The sequence below is a fragment of the Ambystoma mexicanum genome, chromosome 7p (assembly GCF_040938575.1).
Source record: "Ambystoma mexicanum isolate Mex_15411 chromosome 7p, UKY_AmexF1_1, whole genome shotgun sequence".
Taxonomy (NCBI): domain Eukaryota; kingdom Metazoa; phylum Chordata; class Amphibia; order Caudata; family Ambystomatidae; genus Ambystoma; species Ambystoma mexicanum.
In genome coordinates this window covers 591,193,636-591,213,461 of record NC_090939.1, presented here as the reverse complement: position 1 = coordinate 591,213,461, position 19,826 = coordinate 591,193,636, and the positions used below count along the sequence as shown (strand labels likewise).

The following is a 19,826-nucleotide window of genomic DNA, read 5'->3' as shown; positions in this document are numbered from 1 at the left end:
CTGCTACCATTCTCCCCATTCCCATTAAGCCCTATGTGGGCTCAAATGGGAATGGAGACATACCGGGTCCCGCCAAAGGGAAATTACTGGGCCCGCCGAGGTCAGAATGGCCATGTTATTCCTCTTCCGCGGGACCCAGAGCCAGACCTGAGTTTGGGGGTAGCCATGCCCTTATTAAGGGCATTGGTACCTCCAAACTTGTGATGAGGCCCAATGTGTGGATAGATTTGGATCCAGCAAATACTGTTTCACACATCAATAGCATAGACTACAGCCAATGAGATAAGAGCCTGTGCTTCGATTATTGGAATTGGCTTGCCAAAATGAGTGCTACCAAACTCCACTTCAATCCCTGACTACAAACTGGTTTCAAATGATGTCTGAGTTTTTCACTGAATAATCTGATACAGGGCTACTTCCCCTGGCTGGTATTAAGAAATGTGGCTGCTGAAGGCTACTATAAAACTGTGGAAAGCTTTTGAAAATGAAAGAGCGGAAACTCCAGGAAAGAGGCTGGATTCGAGTAACTGTAAGTTCAGCATGTGTGTTTTTGTAAGAATGGAGTGCCCTGCGCTAGTCTGAAACATGTCGTTGAACAGAAGAGATGCATGCTTGTGGTGAATGAGGGTGCAGAGGAGAAGTGGGGGCAAGTGGAACCTGCAACCCTTAATTGCCACTTGAATAACATAAGTATGGGAGGCTGGTGTATGCTCTTAGCATTTGAATGGTCGGGTCATGTTAGTACAACTAATTGAATTTCATTTTAGTTTGCTTTCATGCAGGGGTGCTCCCAATGTGGCTTTCTGATAGAGCCTACCTTCTGTTTATAACATGCTGTCACTATTTTAAAACCCGTATTTTGGTATCTAATGACCATTTTAATGTATGTGGGGACTTCAGTTTGTCATACTGCCTAAGCTTTTTGTCATACAGTTTATTAAAACTTTTCACAACTATACAAAATAGTTTTCATACCCAAAGATCATGACATATCACATCACAAGTTAACATTTCTATAAACACGATCATATTTATAAGGATGTATAAAAAAAACAGTTGTAGCATAAAATGCCTCACTACATATGTGTATAACACCATTCAACTAGAACGTTATTAATGAATGTAAGCAATCTTAAAAGTGCAATAACCAAGGAGGTTTGTATTCCCTCCATCAAATGTGCCCAAAATGAGTCAATTTCCCCTGTGCTCGGATTAGGAGCAAATCTCCCAAATAAAGGAATGGGTGTTGCAGAGAATTGTAATAACAAGTGCATGCATGTTTCATATATAAGAGGGTGTTTACATAATCAACAGGTATGCTCCTCCTTATTGATAACCCTAATAGTACCCCATCTTTCCAATCAACCTTAAAGGTTAAAGGGGGATCTCATATAAATATAACAGAGTCTACTATTCAGAAATCACATCATATATTTGGGGAGTAAATGGATAGGTCTAACCATTTTGGAATGTCCCGAAAATAGTGTATGTTTTTTTGGGATTTTAGAATGTTACAGGCACCAAACAATGGTTGTAAACTTGTTTTAAACCTTAACTGGATTTCCCAGCAAAGATTGCCTATTACTGTGAAGAACAATTAATATTGATTCACAATGCTGGATAAATAAGGATACCTATTTTGGAGTATCCTTTGAAAACATTCGATTCAAATCCAAGTGTAGGGATACTTTTGGTGGGTATAAAATGCTACGAATATTTAGCTGGTCCGATAGCACAGCGAGTAGAGCGCTTGCTTTGACATCTGTGCAGAGCCTGCTGACGCAGGTTTGAATCCTGGCAGCCTTTCATCCTTCCTAGGTTAATAAATGGGCACCACACACTGTGGGTAATAATAAGCAGCGCTCAGATACCTGAGGGTATATAGTGCTACATAAATGCTGAATTATGATTATTTAAATATATTCCTGTTAATAAATGATATCCATGAATGGATGCCTAACTCATGCCAAATAATTGATAACAGTACAGAACCCTACTTCTCGACGTTGTAAGATTCTCTCCTCGGGTAGCATGGTAACACAAGGCTGTAGGTTAGGGGTGGAATTACTTTCCCCTTCAAGAATTCAATATAGGATAAAAGAGTAAAACTGAAATATTTTTAGTTAATTTTCCCAATGTGTGCCCAGGAGTGGTACAATTGTATCGTTTAGCCTTATTGTGATAGATAGATTTTTAGCATTTAAAGCCAAATGTATGTTTTTTGTGTGTTCTTTTTCTCATATGCATGTACTAAAATGACTGGTTGTGTCCCATTTATTTTTAGGTTATTTGTTTTCATATATTGATCATGCTGAAGACCAGTTTAGGTTTTTATCAAATAGCATTAAGCCATCTGCAGATAGAAGAGGGGGACTTAGCAAGTGTTGGTCCAGAGTTATGTGGGTTATCTAATTCTGTCTTAAGGTCTGATTTGCATATATCAAATAGGCTGAGCGCAAGGACACAGCTTTGATGTAGACTCATGAATGTGGGACATTCTTTACTTATTTCTCCACTAGAGCCCATCCTAATCTGTATTGTGGTAGTTTGATATAAGCCTATGATTATTTTGAGGAGTCCATCAGGGGTACCCCCATGTCCATTGCTTGTTCCACAAACATTGTTGATCTACACAATCAAAGGCTAGGGATAGATTTACACATGCCAAGTCTAAAGCAAAGCTGGCATACTGTAGGGCTTTCTTTTGTAATAATCTAAGTTTGAAACTATTGAAAGTCAATCCATTTACATGTCTAAACCCTGTTGACAAGGCGTATTTGTCCCAATAGCTCAATTATGTAGTTCATCCAACAACATAGAAGTCAAAATGTTGGATGAAGAGTATAAAAGGGCTATTGGCCGATTATTACCCAGGTTCGCTCAGTCCCCCTGTTGCCTCTCCAACATGAAAAAGAAACAATAATAAAAAACACCACCCTGGGATGGGCCTCGGGTGGCTGGCACAGCGGGCGGGGATTGTGCATTCTTCCCCACTGTTCCAGCCACCTGATTGGCTGAGTGCCCTTCCCCGGGTGCAAATGGTGTTTCATTGGCTGTTTTATTTTCGAATTTACAGTGTGTTTTTTTTTCTTAAACACACTGTGAGGAATGTTTAGCTATTTTGGTTATTAGTCGGAGACCTATGATTTTTAAGGACTCTGATTTAATTGGGATTTTGGCATTTTAGAAAATAGTCTCCTTAGTGAAATGTATTACTGTCAATGTCAGACTGATCAGGCAAGGCGTCGAAGAGTTCATTGTTTCTTACTTCAAACTCTTTTTCCACAAGACTGGTGGGTTTGAGGAATCTAGATGTGACGAAGACTTGATTAGAATTAAAATAATGTTTGAAAGAAGGCGCAGATACTCTTTTGTTCCTCACATATTTTGCCATACAGCCTTACCAGTGATTCCAACACTTAATCAAGAGTGATAGTAGAATGGTCGTCCAAGTGGAGTAGCTCATATAGAAACACTTGATTGATGTCTTGGCTCTGTGGGAGGGAGGTGGACGGAGCATGTTGGAACACTATATTTATTATTACAGTCCAAACCCCAGTGATTTTCTGCTTTTGATGAAGACATATTAGAGCCTGGGACAGAGAAGCCTTTTTGGAAGAGATTCGTGCAATAAAGGAAGATTCAGTTTCCTCTATTGGACACTCCGTCACAGAATTAACCCATTGCCCTAGATTAACCAACATGGAGGGATATAGTCTGTGCAATGCCCTTGATTCTCCTCTGTATCTTTAGTCACAGCTTGAAATAATTAGCTATTTTCCCCAAGACTTTTCTGCTTTTGGAATCTGATTTTGGCAATGCTGCTGCAGAGGTAGCTTAGGGAAGGGGGTCGAGAGGGCTTTGGGGTCGTGAATTGGATGCACCAAGGGGCCACGACAAAGATAATATAGAGGTGAGCCAGCTTGCAACATTTTCAAGGTGACGTACAATCAATCAGATTGTAAAAAGCTAAGCCTCCTCGAGTATTCGACTGATTTACTTAGATGCTTCACTCCACTCGCAATCCCGCATACCACTGCAGACTAGCAAAAATGCACTTTATGCTCAACACTTCCACTCTCAGCACCTCCGCACTGGTTAATTATGTTTGAATGCTCTGTGCAAAGGGCTCCCCATGGACACTGCTGCTGGTGTGCAAAACTGCACTTTCTGCTTGGCACTTCTGCACTTTTTAGAATGCTGGTTGTTTTAATAATTCATATCAGAATATGTAAACAATCGTTGTATGTGTATCGTGTAAACAAACTTCTTTAGAATATTGTTAGTTGCATTTTTATTTCAGTGTTTTTTTTTGTTTTTTTATACCCATTAATGTTGCGGCTATCTCATAAGAGGGTCAACACCAGGCATTTTGTTGACTTTTTTTCCTACAAGCCTGCACCAAGAAAGATGTGTTAACAGTAGCAACTCGTTTAGTTGAAAGTAATGTAGCGGTTCATTAAATTGAGGCCTTCCTTCACATTTTCTCAGAAAAAAGGTACAGCTAGCGGAAGCAAACCTGACGATAAGCCTCCTTGTCAATATGTTAACACCAATGATAGGATGCTGTCTCCACAAACAAAAGGACTCAGATTGACAATCTAGGTAATACGTTTACCTGACTGGGACCACTTCCCTAAAGATCCGCTGCAACAATGGTGTGTACTGCCTCGACATTATAGAAGGGATATGTAAATTCAATTCAACATACTCACATGGATACATCTCCAAATTATGCCTGTCATATATTCCTTGTAACAGTCGTTGGAAAGCCCTGGCCTGTCTGGCTGACATTCCTTCATCTGATTCTCCTTCATTGATTCTGGTTTCTCATGAGTCCTCACCAAGTAAAACCATACATGTTTAAATGACAAAGAGGTTATTCCTTCTCCCACTATTGCATCAGATCCTGTCCCTTTCAAGTCAAAGATTGACAATTTCATGAAAGGGGTCACCAAGTTTAAAGCACAGGGGGAAATGACTCTAATTCAAGAATAGTAACTCAACAACTCTTCTTTGAAGACTTCTGTGTACCAACTTCGTTGCTAGATAGTCCACAAGCAAGTTGCTCAGTGTAACGAAAAGCAGATTGCAGGCAAAAGCCGACCAACATCCAAACAACCTTTGCCATTGCCTGAGCTTAATCCACAGTTGCTGAGGACTCATTGAGCCCTTACTCTCCCTGGGACCCTTTATTAGTAGTCACAAACAGGCATACATCATGTCCCAAAAAATATAAAATGTTCCAACACCCATGGGGCCTCATTACGATCCTGGCGGAAGACCATGGTGCTATTGGCACCATGGTCCAAGCCGGTAAGTTACCGATTCCGCCATGGAGAAAGAGGGAATTACCACCCCATTAAAAGGTTGGCGGGGCGGTAATTCCCCCTTCCTCCATGGCTCTTCCCCATTCCCATTTTTGCCCCATAGGGCTCAATGGGAATGGGGAAGGCGCTAAGTACAGTGTCGCAAATTGCGGCACCGTAATTAGCACCAAAGTCCCTTTGCGGGTCCCTACTTTAACTGCTGGTCTACACCAGCCATTAAGGTCGGGTCCCGCAAAGGGACCTCGTAATTAGACGCTAATAGGTTAATGGCGCCGCAGCCTTTTACGGCGCCGTTAACCCATTAGCGGATGGGCCGTAATGAGGCCCCATATCTTGAATTCAATTCAAAGAAAGGAGACCCAAAATGCATCAAAGTTTAGGTCGCGTTTCATCAGTAGTCATCATGCTGTAGGGTAGTTCAAAAATACTGAAATATTTATCGACATAAGCATCACATTTGAAATGTTTATATGACTGGCATACCTTTACTTATTAACAACATAATTTAAGCTGCTGTGTCACATATAAAGTTATGCATTGGACAAGGCACAGCAAATGTTAGTTATCCTTTATTTAATCTGATATAGATTAAGTCGAGAGAGCTCCTTTTAATCAAAATCACCCCCACTTGTCAAAAAAAAGACATTTTATTAAGGTCACTTGCATTGATCTATAGCAGCATCAGATTGACTGCTGGCAATGGATGCGAGATCTTTATGACATAAAGAATACTTAGTGTTGAATAACATGTTTTTCTCTCCTGACCTATCCTTCATCGGGCATTCCTCCAGGCCCTCTGTTTTCCTTTTACCCTCTCACGCCCACATCTGCTTGCCTGGCTTCTTTTTATGCATTTATTTATTTTATGTAATGTTCATTTTACTGATTTGTGTTCTTTGACAACATGTACCTTCAAATGAAAATTGGTGACAGGTTGTGTGGCTCGTGCCAGCATGCCGTCTTAACAGAACCAGGTTGTGTCACTCCGGCTCCATGCCTAAAGAAGGTAAAGGTATGTGCATGAGGTACCACTTACACTAACTGTGACGTCTAGTCTTGGTTTCTACAGTTCAGACATTAAGCATAATAACCCTGATCGTTTTCCAGTCTACAGTATGTGAATTGTCTTGTTCTTGGCCCCGCATTCAATCACCCGGATCCTGTATTGATGAACCAGCTAAATGTCCTCCAGTTGTCAGGACTCTTGCTGGTTTTGGGGCATGAATGTTGAACCATACTTTGAATGGAATGATTTCATTTTAGAGCATGATATTATCTATATGTATATAAAGTTCCACCTGAATCTGTACATGAACAGCAGTTAATTGTCTTTGATATTCCTTCATTGAAAGGCACACAGCATTGCCTCTGGTGTCACATTTCACCAACAAGCTTGCCGAATCGCAATTAATCATAAGGGTCTGCTGATGATAAAACAGAAGACTCCCACTTGTCTCATTTTAATTTGATTTGCTAATTATAACTTGGTGATTAAAACAAATCCTCTGTAGGTAATACAGTGAACCATCTTTGCATTGATCTTCCTTTCCGAATGATAAATGTGCCATTGAGGGATTTGTCCCTTCTGGCAAATGTTGTCAGTGTATCTTTTTCGAACTCTTTGGTCACAAGGAAATTCAGCAATGGGGAAAGATATGAGAAAAGGGGGTTCACAAACTGCCTTACAGACCTCAAGATTAACAGTGACATGCTCTATGTGCAGAAAATGAAATGACTGTATTGTTTCACATATCCCTCGTATCCCTGTTCGTGACACAGTCATAATGTTTTTATTTCTAGAAAGTTGTGAGAGACTCTGCATGTATTTTCCACATTGAAAGTGAGCAAGTCCTGCTAGTAAGCCATGCATGTTATGGGTGTGTGCCCCTCCTCTGACATTGATGACTACTACAGAACTAAAAAGTAGAGTATGACATGGCCTGCAACAACTCAGTATGCAGTGGTAATTTAGAATGAATGGAGGCACTGTTATAGTTCTATTTTCCTTCTCGGTCCACCAAATCCATCACCCTCAACCTTATATCAACTGATAGATTAACAAACATGCTGCACTTGTTTCTTTAACACCACAAATACACAATTCTCTACTAAATCAGTACACAAGTATAGGCATACCCACCCAAAATCCTGATACGATAAAAAATGCTGTGAATCATAGTTGCATCCAACACTGCCAAATCAGATGTAGGGATTAGATGATTCATATATTTCTTTGCATAAATAATGAAATTGAACCCACTGGAAATAACCATGATAATATTTATTTCTGCAACCATTGCTTTCTGCAACCATTGCTTCGGGCTGCTAATCCCAGTCACCAACCCATGAATGTGGCATTAGTGAAGCTGATGACGAAGTGATGTTTCTATTTAATAATCATCATGTATTAGCATAAAGCCTACTAGTCCATGGTGATCATTACCGATGCCTGCTTAGCCAATCAGAATGCTCGGAGTGCAGTCAATTACTACTGGTATAGATAGCGTTATGAACTTTCTGACTTCAAAAGCAGGCTGGGAAAAGCAATGCAACATCCAAGCAAGATATATTTTAACAAGGCAATTCCTTTCTGGCAGGATCTTTTTTTCATTGCAACGTTCAATTGAACACCCCAATTTATGGTAAAACAATGGAAAATAAGTTAGCATTTTTATGGTGATTTTTGGATTAGCCTGCACTTTCCAAAATTAAACCACCGTGCAAGTCTTACGTATGATCATCTCCATCCATCACGATATATAAACAATGAGAATTCCACTCAAGACATCCATCATAATAGCAACCAATACTATTTCTGATAGCATTTGATTAGAAACAAATAATAGCATGTAGGACTCCAAAATATGAAACAAAGTTGTGAGTGACTACTGCCTTCCTTCCTTTACTACCATATACATTTGTATGTGAATTGTTTTGTACATGTTTATTTTTAACATGCCTGTGATGGGTGACAATCTTTACACTGTTACTTGGCCTAGGATGCTTGTGTTGAGGGCATAGATGGAATTGTGGCCAGATGGCATTCTTGTGTGCATGTGATGATAGGGTGCATGTGTTAGGCTGGCTGTATGTAAGCTGGTCGTAAAGTTGTAGAGTATTGTTGTCTGTAGAGAAGGAGTTTCAATGTAGGTGTGCAAGTGGCACTTTTTGTCTGTGGATAGTGTGTTTGGGTAAGCAGATGGAATTGTTAGTGTTCGGGCACATGCTGCTTCGTACCGTTCGCAAACAATCTAGGTTGGTAAAGAACACTCTGAAGCAGGGCAACTACTAATCTTGGTCAAACAATACAGACAGAGCAAACAAGGCATATGGTGATAAGGAGCAACATACAGTGAGGCAACAGATCTCCACATCTCCACAACCAACTTTAATACAGCTGACCCAGAAAAAACACCAAAGGACCATGGTCACAGGGGGTTCACATCTGGACAAAACATCCTCTACACAGATCACCTAGAAAAAGACCTGCACAGAGCACGGAGTACTTGGGTACTTCTAAACTGCAGGCATCACCACAGCAATAAAGCTAGCTTGCATGTTTTCTCCCTCCCTACCAACCTAACCAACCTCATACTTTCAGATCCGTCACAGGGCCAGGAAGCCAATCAAGTACTTCTTGTAAACTCATTGTACATACTTCTGTGATTTTTTGACACTACATGTCTACAGCATTGTAACTGTAACTGTAACTGTAGCCCTGTTTATTTGTAACATGTAACCTAAGTTGAACAACCCTCTTTCTGCCTTCGCGCCCGAATACCCTTGGGTCAGGTGCGCAATATAAATAAACAAACAAACAAACAAAACAAACTGGAAGCAGTGCACGGTACAAATCCCAGCCAAACAACATCACATAGTAAGTAAGCAACATTGTCACTTGATTATGCCCCGTTGACATTTGCATTGTGGGAATTTCACCACGAACCACCAACCTAAATGTGGAGTAGTGTAGATCGCAGAATCTCATTGAACGTCGAATCTCCAGATTGTGAATTATTGCATTACGTGTAGGTTGAGTTGTGTTTCAGATGACACAGTGCAGGAGGAATCAGGTTCTGCACACGACAACTGTCTATCTGTTCTCTACCCTGCCAATCATGACCTCAGATTTAAAAGTGGATCCAGACGGAGGTACACAATTAAACACACAAAGTGGTTCCAAAAACTCAGCAAAGTGCATATTGGCAACACATCTTCCACACAACCTCTGCAATAGTGTTTGAGAAGTACCCATCACTGTAAAAGATGTCCACTGAGTCTGATTAATAATAACAAATGATTTTTCCAGTGACTTGGGTTCAGGAGAGGATATATGTTTTTGTTGAAAAGCCGACAAAAAAAAAAGTCATGCTTACGATCATACTCTTGAATAGTGTGAGCTGTTGTGCTCATTTTCTTAGTGGGGGCATTTCTCCTGGTATATTTGCTAAAAATTACTATGTACCCCTAGTGCTCCTAAAACAATGTGTAAGCTATTCCATATTCTCAGCATGTGCACCACCCATGTGCTTTTTTTTATTTTGTTTGCAGCATTCCCCAACTTCAGGGTGCCAGAATAATGTCCTGTTGTCCTCACTCATCTGTTCTGCCTCCTTGGAAACCAAGGCCTTAATGTCTTTATAGGTGTCTTCTGTGCCAGTAGCATTGCCATTCCTAAGAAAACGATCAACGGTGACAACATTCTTATCAGTATGCACGTGATACCAGGAGCTTGAGCGTGGCACAGACGTTCATAACAATTCTACAATGATGGATAGTGGAGAGGACTGCGAGTGATCTGTATCCTCCATGCATAAGGACAGTAGGACAGTGATGGATAGTGGCGAGGACTGCGAGTGATCCGTATCCTCCATGCATAAGGACAGTAGGACAGTGATGGATAGTGGAGAGGACTGCGAGTGATCCGTATCCTCCATGTATAAGGACGGGTAGGACAGTGATGGATAGTGGAGAGGACTGCGAGTGATCCGTATCCTCCATGCATAAGGACGGGTAGGACAGTGATGGATAGTGGAGAGGACTGCGAGTGAGCCGTATCCTCCATGCATAAGGACGGGTAGGACAGTGGTGGATAGTGGAGAGGACTGCGAGTGATCCGTATCCTCCATGCATAAGGACGGGTAGGACAGTGATGGATAGTGGAGAGGACTGCAAGTGATCCGTATCCTCCATGCATAAGGACGGGTAGGACAGTGATGGATAGTGGAGAGGACTGCGAGTGATCCGTATCCTCCATGCATAAGGACGGGTAGGAACCGTGTTCTCTCTTGCAGCAGCAGTTCTGCTTGTTGAGATCAGACGCACAACAGAACAATTAACATGGCATGAAGAGGTGCGACAGAAACGTGTTATATTATAAATCGCGATGAATACATTTACAAATATATACGAAATCCAAACGGCAATTGCAGTGAAGTCACAACCACGCACATTCAGAATAATTTTCTACAACGGAAACTCGATTTTTAGAACCCTTCATATCAGAAAACTGACTGATACCAGCAGGGAAAAGCAAGCCAAGATGGCTGACAGTCAATACATATCGCAAGATGTTCGACGTCTGAGCAAAGCTAGGTTTGCAGCACCACTCCATGTTATGTTAACTCTACAAAGTGTATTGAAAACAAATGTCTATCTGACTTGTTGGATGATTAATGGGTCTCCCAGAAAGGTCATGATGTATAACGAAATACAGATACAAAATACACTGTTTTAAGACCTCGGTGTCTCTTTTTCCCAACAATTGTTAACTCTGGTCCAGAGGGGAAAAGTAACACTTCTAAATACGTGCATTTTCAATAACTTCTGCAACAAAGACAACGCAAGAATGCATCTGCAGCAGAAGCCCTGGATCTCAGGTGTTCAGTGTGCCTTCTACATGCAAGTGAACTCAAACCACCACTGCAGCAATTAACAATCAACCAATTAGTGATATAGTTCTATCGTTACGGACCTAGGCATTCATATACGAAGACATGTTCCAATAGAAACTTTTGAAAGCCGTGTATGAGCTTGAACAGGACACTAAAAGTAATTTGGCGGTACCTGTGTGATAGACAGTAGGTGAAGCATCATGTGGGAATGGCAGGGCATCGGTAGGACATTTTGCGCCAAGAACAGCACTGGAGGGGACCTGCAAGAACCAGGTCACAATAGCCCATCATGCACTGCACGGTTACTTACAGCTTGAGAATATGAGCGGGCAGGAGTGTTCGTCCATTGGAAAGTTGTGGAGCTGCAGCTGGCATTCTGCGTTGATGGTGAGCCTGCGGAGGAGAGAAGTGGCATCACTCATAGTTGCAGATACAGGCACATGGACTATGGACATACGGAGGCAGACAGTACCCGTTCAACAGACCACACACCGGTGTTGCTCAAACTGTTTATACTAAGCCTCCCATTGAGTACAAATATTGTTCCTACCCCCTCCTCCCACAAGCTATATCGGTCAATATTTGCTATTGAAAGCAGTCAGTGTAATCCCTTTTTAAAGCGCCTCGTCCCCCGCACACTTCACCGGATATCCTTCACGCTTTTCTAAAGAGACCAGGCCCACTGTTTGAAGACTACTTTCATAAACCAAGAAGGTGGTTGGTGCCAGAGTTGTTTGAAATGGAAAGAAAGATATTCAACATAGTGCATCACCGTATACCAAGGGTCGGGACTCTTTTCATTTGCATCCCTATTCGAATGGCACTACGTTTGATTTGAAAACATCTGGCCACAAATGGTTTTCAAAGTAACAATGCCAATAAAAGTTCATTAGTACCCGGTGAGAGAAAATCAGAATGCAACAAGCATTCTGGGCCGGGATTCCAGCCGTCTTGTCCTCGGCGGGGGCGTGGCAGCCCCTCAGCCAATGAGGACGCTCGAAGCGGGGCCATCCACGCTCCAAGCCTCCCCACGACTGAGAAGCTGCCTTCGCCCCCCGCCGGGGATTCGGGTAAGCTTTTTCTTTTTCCTTCCCTCCCTACCCCACTTACCTTTTTGCTCCTGTGTCCCCGCTGGGCAGTGATAGCAGGCTTCAGCAGTGTGGAGACTCGGAGCGGGCCAGCCCCGCTCCGCACCTCCCCACGGCTGGAGGCTTCCATCATCCCCCAGCAGGGACGCAGGTCCATTTTTTTTGTTTTTTTCTTCCCCTCCCTCCCTTCCACCCTCCAAACCCCACTTGCCTTCTGATTCTTTTATTTTCTTTTTTTTTCGGGAGCTGACGCGCTGGGAACACTTGTGTTTCCAGCGCGTCCGCTCCCGACGGCCGCCAAGGAAAGGGAAAATGGACTCCGTTTTCCCTTTCCCCGCGGCCATTTTTGTTTGTTTATTTATTTATTTTTTTCTGTTTCGATACGCGCCGCAACAGGAAAAAAATGCCATTATCATCCCAATCCAACGGGCCGGGGTGCTAATGGCAATAAGACCCTCAGCGGCGGGCCAATACCACTGCAGGTAAAAGCAAAACACAGGTGTGGTGCACAGTATTTCAAAAGGAGCAAAGAAACTGGTAGCAGATACATTTCAGTAGAAATTGTCATGGTAACATGTGTTTTCATACAGTGCCCGCGAGAATATGTTTAGCTGTGTGGATATCTAGAGCAGCATCCAACTCGTTCTCAGAAATTTCAATCAATTTCGTACTTCCAAAATTGCTCATCAGCTGCAAGTACTTTACTGACTGAAATATCTTTCTCTCCTAGTTGAAGACCGATATGTTTTCTTTTTCTGCACTCTGCTTCTGATACTGAGGGTCATTGGCCTGTCATGGTGGCCAACATCTCATGTGTAATAACATTCAATTTTCATTGCAGCTAGAAAGCACACCTGCCACATGATTGTGGTTCTGTGTTCTCTTGTGTGATCTCTATAAACAACTATATGTTCACGTTTAATAACATGCATATTTATTTTGCCTTTTTTTTATTACACACTAGCAGATATACCCAGTGTTGCCTAGGCTAAAAAGTAACCAAACGGTTGCCATTGTTTTCCACTGGTGAACAAAGAGACATACAAATTGGCTAAATAGTTCTGTATTCTTTATCAATGCACAGTCATACATGTACATAATCAGGAATGAATAGCATTGCCACTGAACACCTCAATATACACAATGCTGCATGTCTTTCCAGTACAGGCGTAAACATAAAGATGATCACAGCTTGCATGGATCATTCATTCCAGAGTCTTGTTTGATGCTGACCTGGTGTCTCTTGCTGTGGTTTTGAAGCATGACTAGCTGTGTCAAGTGTTTGTCTGGTTTGCCTTTGTTGTAGTGTGTCCTGATGTATTTGTACTATCTATCGGCCTGCATTGGCCTGCTGTTTTCTAACTACTAATCTTTGGTGCATTTTCAGCTATTATTGAGGTTGTTTCTTGAGCAAATTGTTAGCTTTACGGTTGATCATATGTCAAGCAAAACAGCTATGGTTGTCTGTTAAGCAAAATAAGCATTAGTTCCGGGGTGCCATTTTAACAACTTTAAAAAATGAACATTCGTTGTAATATTGTCCAGCAAATGTGCCAATTTCTCAAATTTCCCATTAGATGGCTTCTAAAAGGTGACCCCTGCAAAACCCTTTTGGAGCAATCTAGATAGTTCTGCATCAATTTCTGTAGCAGGCAAACAGTCAGGCAAACCTTTGGAAATATTTCTTAGATTTTAACAAATGTATGCAGTACATGGTGCAAAAGAATATTTTAAGTTCCTTAGCCTACTCTTAAGACCATCATCAGAAATGATGAAGCTGCACTACAATGTATAACTAATGTATTATAACTAAAACACTCACTGGACTCCCCAGCAACACTCTGGCTCTCCTAAAAGCCATTTAGAATACAGCAGCATGACTCATTCTTAAATATGTTGTATTCATTTATAATGCACTTAAATCCAGCGAGTGGTTTCTATGTGCAGGATCGGAATTCAAACCTTTGTTGTGCCGCATTGTCTTGCTTCCAAGAACAACTCGTCACCCCTGAGTTATCCTTCCTCCCCAAAGGTCATTCGCACATGACCCCGACTCTCTCCGAGCTCCACTGGCTACCAATACCCCACAGAGTCACTTTCAAATGAATCTGCATTGCATACAATGCCATCCAACCCAATCCTGCCTCCTGAACCAAGTGAAACCCATCACCAACACAACAAACAAGCTCTCCATAACCTTCTATGCAGTCCAATCTGCATGCTAAACTGAACACAAAAACAAGACGACAACTAATGGGCAGTAAGAGCCAGGAAAGCTCTCCCACCCCACATCCATGCTGCACCTTCAATCATTAACTCCTGTAAAAGCCTCAAAACGTAGCTCTACCCAAACACCTCCCCTGTATCCTTTGCCTATTTGTTCTGATTTACATTTCTCACTTTTGAACTTTGTAAGGCACTCTGAGACACGCTGGGTAAGACAATGAGAGAAAGAAGATTCTACCTAGGAATCCCCCCGTCCCCTGCACACTTTCAATTGTTTGGACTCAAAGTCCACTACTGCAATTAATCAGAAAGGTCTGGTACAGTGCTATACACATTAAATCTATTAGAGTGAAAAACAACTACTTAACAAAAATAGTTTTCATAAAAAAGTATATTGTTGAATATCAAATTCAAAGGCAACAATTTTAGTTTTGCAAAGAAGAAAACAATACAACATCATAGTGTACATAAAGAAAATAATACAATAATTAAAGAGGAATGAGGTCCGTAATAGTCGGCGACGCGTTTCTTCAATTGGCCAATACGGACTCTGAATTCATGGGCCCTTTATGTCCTGAATGGCTCAGTAAAAGGAGACAATCCATCAAAGCCAACTTGGTCACGGGGCAAGTACTTTTCCACTTTGGATTATTTCTTTGTCTCAGAAGATCTGACTATGGGAAGTGCTGCTCTAGAGATGTTATACAGTCTGCCCAGAACCAGGTTAGTTCTGTACACGCTGGGTAAGGACATCAGTGTATAAAAGTTTAAATGATATAACACAATATAATTATGTGCTTTGGTCGTCGACATGAAAGGAAGCAACGGTGGAAAGAAACGCAAACCAATACAGTCTGTCCGGCTCCTCTGTGCAAAACTAAAGTGCCTGAACTATTTTTGCTCTGATATGCTACATCCACATTTCCTGCTGCTTCCCAGTTTGGCTAAACAATAGTTATTTATGACATTACAGAGCTTGGTATGCTATCACAACAGCTCACACTTATATGGAAATGTTGCCTGTCTGCAAAAAGGGGTGCAGACTTTGCTAACACCCGAGGCTTAGACCCCATCATCACTTTCACATGCCAGGGCAAACGTATTCACTCTAGAACACTGACATGACATTGCACAGACAATTTGCATGGGAACCACAAACCACAGATAAACAGACATTTGGTGAGGACCCATGGCTATGATTTCACAGAGCATATACCACACAGCCCTATACCATTTTAGCATTTGACATGGATATGAGTCTACTGAAAGGACCAATTAGAAACCTCAGAGACATTATGTCACATCAGCTGTGAGGAATTGCCTTTTGGCAAGCGTGCAAAGCCCTGGCTTTTTTTATTTTTAGTAGTACATACAATGATGTGGGTGATTCCTTCTCCAAGGGGGTAATCTGATAACCAGATCCCCGTTTGTTGCAACTCTATGTCAAAAGCATAGTGTACCTGTGACCTGCTGCATCAGTGGTGTGACCCACAGCACCTGCTCTGTTTGTTGCACAGAGCAGGTTCAAAGGTAACACGATGCCACCTCAAGCACCACAGCAACCGCCAGGTCAATGCAGTATGAGGAAGGCATTTAAAGGGATGGTTCGCCCAAAAATGTTTATTTCAAAAATAGATAGGCAATATTAAAAAAAATTGATTGGCAATTTTTTTTTCTTCCAATTCCCTATGTAAAATTTTGAGCAAATCAAGCTCAAAGAAAGCACATGGGGGCATCCATTTTGTGAAATGGATGCCCGCCGCTGTGCTCGCTTTGGCTTTTGTGGCACTAATGAAGGAAAAGCCAGCCAGCTGTAGTAAACAAAAGCTACCACTGGGTGGCTTTTCCTTTATTGGTGCTGTACGCGGAGGACGGGGACCGGAGACTACAGGCAGAAAAGTTGCAGTTGCATCTCGGTAAGTGCTATTTTTTAAATAAAAATAAAGACTAGCTGCAGTTTTTTTTCTAAGTTTTCCGGGCTCGAGGAGCCCGGAAAACTTAGAAATAAAACCGCACCTTTAAAAATGTTGTATTTATGTTTGCGGTAGCTTTTGAATTGACCGCAAACATAAATACAACGTTATTGTGTTTGAAAACGCTGCAGTTTTTCTTTCTAAGTTTCTCAGGGTCCTCCGGCTCGGAGGAGACTGAGAAACTCAGAAAGAAAAACCGCAGTATTTTCAAACACAACCGCGATGTGTTTCTGCCTGCCGTGGCTATCACTTTGGGTCTCCGGTACTCCCCCAGGAGAGCACCGGAGACCCAAAGTGAAAGCCAAGGCAGGCAGAAACACAACACAGTTGTGTTTACATGCCGCAGTGTTTCTGCCTACAGCTGATTTCCCATTTGGGGCTCTCGGGCTCCCCACGGGGGCCCCGAGAGCCCCAAATGGGAAATGCTAAATGCTGCAGTGTTTCTGCCTAAATCTGCTTTCCCATTTGGGGCGTTCGGGCTCCCGATGGGGAGCCCTAGAGCCCCAAATGGGAAAGCAGATTTAGGCAGAAACACAACGCGGTTGTGTTTGAAAACGCTGTGATTTTTCTTTCTAAATTTCTCAGGCTCGGAGGAGCCTGAGAAACTTAGAAAGAAAAACCGCAGCGTTTTCAAAGACAATAACGTTGTATTTATGCTTGCGGTCGCTTCAAAAGCGACCGCAAACATAAATACAACGTTTTTAAAGCTGCGGTTTTATTTCTAAAACTTAGAAAAAAAACACAGCTAGTGGTTATTTTTTAAAAAAAAAATAGCACTTACCGAGATGCAGCTGCAGCTTTTCTGCCTGTAGTCTCTGGTCTGCATCCTCTGAGTCCCGGCACCAATGAAGGAAAAGCCAACCAGTGGTAGCTTTTGTTTACTACAGCTGGCTGGCTTTTCCTTCATTAGTGCCGCAAAGGCAAAAGAAAGCACAGGCGGACATCCATTTCACAAAATGGATACGCCCATGTGCTTGCTTTTGCAAATTTTGAGCTTGAATTGCTCAAAAGTTTACATAGGGACTTGGAAAAAAAAATGCCAATCGTTTTTTTTTAATATTGCCTATCTATTTTTGAAATAAAAATTTTGGGCGGACCATCCCTTTAAGATATGCTACCTCCTGTACCAAAACTACAAAGGTCACCAGTACCACATGCTGGTGGCAGGATAAAGTCTCTGAGAATAGTTTAAGTATAGTGCATGGTGCTACTTATGGCTGTCACACCCCAATGTATGTTTCACATGTGTCAGCTCCTGTGAACCAAATGTGGTGTGGAAGGGAATGTGTATTCGGGGCAAATGGGCCAGCACTGCCATATGGTAGGACAGGAACCCAGAGGGCCTACCTCTCTTTGATGCTCTTTGTGAGGGCCAGTAACACGCTCCCACAGAGACAGCCACACAGCAGGCAGCTGTCCAGGGCACAGGTATCAAGGAACACACCCATTCAGGAGGAGAAGCCTCCAGCAGGGTGCTGCATGTTTAAAGGTCCTTGTTGTCAGTAGGGGGGAAGTGGGCATTAGTAAGATGAGCAGGAATGCTCTGGCCACTGGAAGAAGCCGCCCAACATCTTGTTTCTCACTATCTCTCTTTCATTTCCTGTCTTCTCCACTTCCTCTGGAGCAGCGCAGTTTGGGTGTGGCATCAACTGGGCAAAGTCCACTCCAGCCAGGAGCAGGCATTTCTCCACTGAATCAGGCTCAATTTGGACCAATCACCGGGGGACTTGTGCCTTTAAAAGAAGGGGTTTCACACCCTCAGTTGCCCAAGGCTCCTTTAAGGCAGAAGAGACGTTCTGAACATTCTCTCCTGGACCTTCTTTGGGACCATTGCACCATACAAAGCCCTCAGCCTGAGGTGAAAAAGGAGCCATCCAAGACAGAAGGAAGATCTGTCTCCTAAATCTCTCAGGGAACATTGGGAGTGGCAAGTGATGTGGCCCAAGACCATCCATTCTGCAATGGATCTTCTTCGCCACAACAGCAGATCCTGAACTGTATCTTGTCCTTGAGTCCTTTGCAAAGTCCTCACAGCAACCAGGGGGCCAGACCAGCCGAAGCTCCCTGTTCTATCACACTGAACCAGTTCCTCCATGTTCCCCACAACCTGAACAGTAGGGAAGATGCTGGTTCTGATATCTGCATCCCTCCAAAGAGACAAACTATTGCACTGCATCTAGAGCAGCTCAACACTGAGACATGTGGTACTGAAGCATGTCACCTGCTAGGCCTGAGGAGACTGCAAAATGCCAGAACCTGAACCAAATCCCTGGAGGGTCACTCGCTGACTCTGAGCAGGGGTTACTGTCACGATTCGCTCCCTTCGCTCCCATTCTCACCACTGGAGGGCACGATTTGGGGTTTATGCCCTACTGGACTTTCCTTCCGAACCTTATGCTACAGTGCTGTGATGAATTAGGAGCGCCTAATCCTTATTTTCCAAGCTACTTCCCTTCCGGATCCATTTGGCAGCCAGTATGCTGCTTTAATCAAATGACTATGCTTCCCAGAATGTCTGGCCCACAGCTTTATCTCCACCCTTGCAGGACAAGGCTGGGTGGAGGATAGGCAACACCCATGGCTGCAGGTACAGCAAGCAGCACTCCTGAGGCGTGTGCTCATTAAGCAGCCTTAAAAGCCTTAGTTTGCTTCATTCCAGCGCTGGTCATTGATGCAGTGTTCCTGTTTGTGACTGGTCTCTGGTTCCTGGTTCTTAGCTTTGTGCCTAGTTTCCAAGTTTCTATTTCTTGTTCCTTATCCCTGGATTTCAAATTTATGTGCTTAATTGATTTCTGATTCCTAGATTCCCTTTCTGTCTTCCTCTGTTTGCAGGCAGCATTTCTCAGTGCTTTCCCCTTTTATGCAGCCCAGTTTGTCAGTGTTCTATATTTCTTTGACTTTGTCCTTTGCTGCTGTAAGCCTTGATGCTTTAGTCTTTCCTCTTTAGATTAAGCTTCCTGCCTTTTTCCTTGGTTGGGTGGGGGACGTTTGCCTTTGTAATTTTGTTTTCCCTGCTCCTGTTCCTTTACTTTCTCTTGGAATCCATTCCATGTTTTCCTTTGCACTTCTGCATTTGTTTCTCATTGATTATTATGTGTGATGTGCTGTTGTAGCTAGCGCTTGTGTGAATGCCTATGTTTTTCTCACTTTTCTGTAATCACTATTCCCACTTGCCCCTTGTCTTGAGTCTTATGTATTTAGTTATCCTCCCATTGCTGTTATAGCCTTTCTGGGTCCCAGTTTGATCAATAGGGTTTGTGAGCTTGTTGACATTCAGTGGTATTTCTCGTCCTCGTGAGTATTGTTTTCAAGTTC

The 19,826-nt window shown here is 42.6% G+C and overlaps 1 protein-coding gene across 1 annotated transcript in view; it reads right to left on the bottom strand.

Annotated features, from left to right (window-relative positions):
- The window catches only part of LOC138526177 (gamma-aminobutyric acid receptor subunit gamma-3), a 1,711,882-nt gene that overhangs the window by 1,514,266 nt on the left and 177,790 nt on the right, over positions 1–19,826 (bottom strand). The window contains exon 2 of the mRNA XM_069636600.1: positions 11,535–11,617. Coding sequence (XP_069492701.1) covers positions 11,535–11,617 — 83 coding nt within the window. The remainder of the gene's footprint in view (positions 1–11,534; positions 11,618–19,826) is intronic.